We start from the raw sequence: 1,574 nt of genomic DNA, 5'->3' as shown, positions 1-1,574 counted from the left end.
GGTAAGAATACCTCGCTTGCTTTGTGCTTCGTCTCCAACATAGCTGTCTTTTTGACCCATACCGACCATGACTCCCTATATATAGGCACAAAGATATAATATCCGTATTGTGAGCCATCCACTACAGCAGTTTATTAAATTTAATTACAAACCTGATGTCTTGGTCGTCCAACGATAGATGGGAAGACAGCACGAGGTGCGTCATCTCCAGCGAATCCAGATTTTACTAACCCTGAACCATTGTCGCACACCAGAGCGGTTTGATCTTCTTCAGAGTCTGACATTTTGTTTTTAAGATTAGATCTTTACGTTGAAATATACTGAGATGTGATAGCTGGTCGAGTGTGGTTTGAATGAAGCAAGACGTCGCTTATATAGCAAGCCTTCACACTTAACCAGTTGTTAACGCCTGTCCATGCAAGGGTCGAGAGTGACTCACATGCTTGTTTGCCACCTTATATGGTATGTGTCACTGTAACTGCGGGAATGGAAAGTCGAATATCTATTTTTCTCCTTTATACAAATACAAGTAAATAATCTGATCTACATCGAAATAAGGTTGTATATGGACATTTTATGCTTTATATCTGGACGATTCACGCACCCGAAATTAAATAGATTTTAAAAAGCGGTAGATTTGGGGTTTGACCATTTATTAACGAAATATTATGTTTAAACCAATGATTAACCGACAATATATTACGGTGAGGGAAGATGAGACAAATTTTTATTCTCTTTTTTCTTCTCATTTGGTATATAGTAAACAAAGAACATTAAAAGAATTATGAAACCGTACCCTCGTGACTCCTATAGACTGTTGTTAATTGCTTAAAACACGATTAGAATATTTTGATATTTTCTACTAAAGGTGTCCCATCTTACCCCACAATAATATATATGCATACTAAAAAGTTGTACGTTATTTTTCCTATGTATATTTTTATCATTTTAAAATTATTATAGGATTTTTATAAGTGTCTGTTTTGTAGTATCAAAAATGTAATTGCAGAAACTGTGAGTTATGTTATTATAAAACAACAGCCGTGGGAAAACCTTCATCGCCTTATGTTCAGTTATACGTGTGACCATGAAGGTGTTACATTCGATACGCTTTGCCATATATGGCATTGGTTAGCGATGTTTGAATACTCGCACATAATAACAACTGGTTAAGTGTGAAGGCTTGCTATATAAGCGACGTCTTGCTTCATTCAAACCACACTCGACCAGCTATCACATCTCAGTATACTTCAACGTAAAGATCTAATCTTAAAAAAACAAAATGTCTGACTCTGAAGAAGATCAAACCGCTCTGGTGTGCGACAACGGGTCAGGATTAGTGAAATCTGGATTTGCTGGAGATGACGCACCTCGTGCTGTCTTCCCATCTATCGTTGGACGACCAAGACATCAGGTTCGTAAATATGATTAAACTGTAATGGGTAGCTCGCAATAGATATATTAAATCGGTTTATCCATTTAGGGTGTCATGGTCGGCATGGGTCAAAAAGACAGCTATGTTGGAGACGAAGCACAAAGCAAACGAGGTATTCTTACATTGAAATACCCGATTG

At 37.3% G+C, this 1,574-nt stretch overlaps 1 protein-coding gene and 1 pseudogene across 2 annotated transcripts in view; one reads left to right on the top strand and one right to left on the bottom strand.

The window, feature by feature from the left end:
• LOC100186048 (actin, muscle) overlaps positions 1-357 on the bottom strand; it is a gene marked incomplete in the record, with an annotated part of 1,664 nt that extends 1,307 nt beyond the window's left edge. Inside the window, 2 exon segments of the mRNA XM_018811806.2 lie at positions 1-75; positions 153-357. Of these exon segments, the coding sequence (XP_018667351.1) occupies positions 1-75; positions 153-284 (207 nt within the window).
• An 865-nt stretch (positions 358-1,222) lies between these two features.
• Positions 1,223-1,574, top strand: part of LOC100185253 — a 2,233-nt pseudogene continuing 1,881 nt past the window's right edge. Inside the window, exon 1 of the transcript XR_717208.3 lies at positions 1,223-1,414. The product of XR_717208.3 is annotated as an actin, muscle-like (transcript). The remainder of the gene's footprint in view (positions 1,415-1,574) is intronic.

The sequence above is a fragment of the Ciona intestinalis genome, chromosome 4 (genome assembly GCF_000224145.3).
Source record: "Ciona intestinalis chromosome 4, KH, whole genome shotgun sequence".
Classification (NCBI taxonomy): Eukaryota; Metazoa; Chordata; class Ascidiacea; order Phlebobranchia; family Cionidae; genus Ciona; species Ciona intestinalis.
This window is presented reverse-complemented; position numbering and strand designations above follow the sequence as displayed.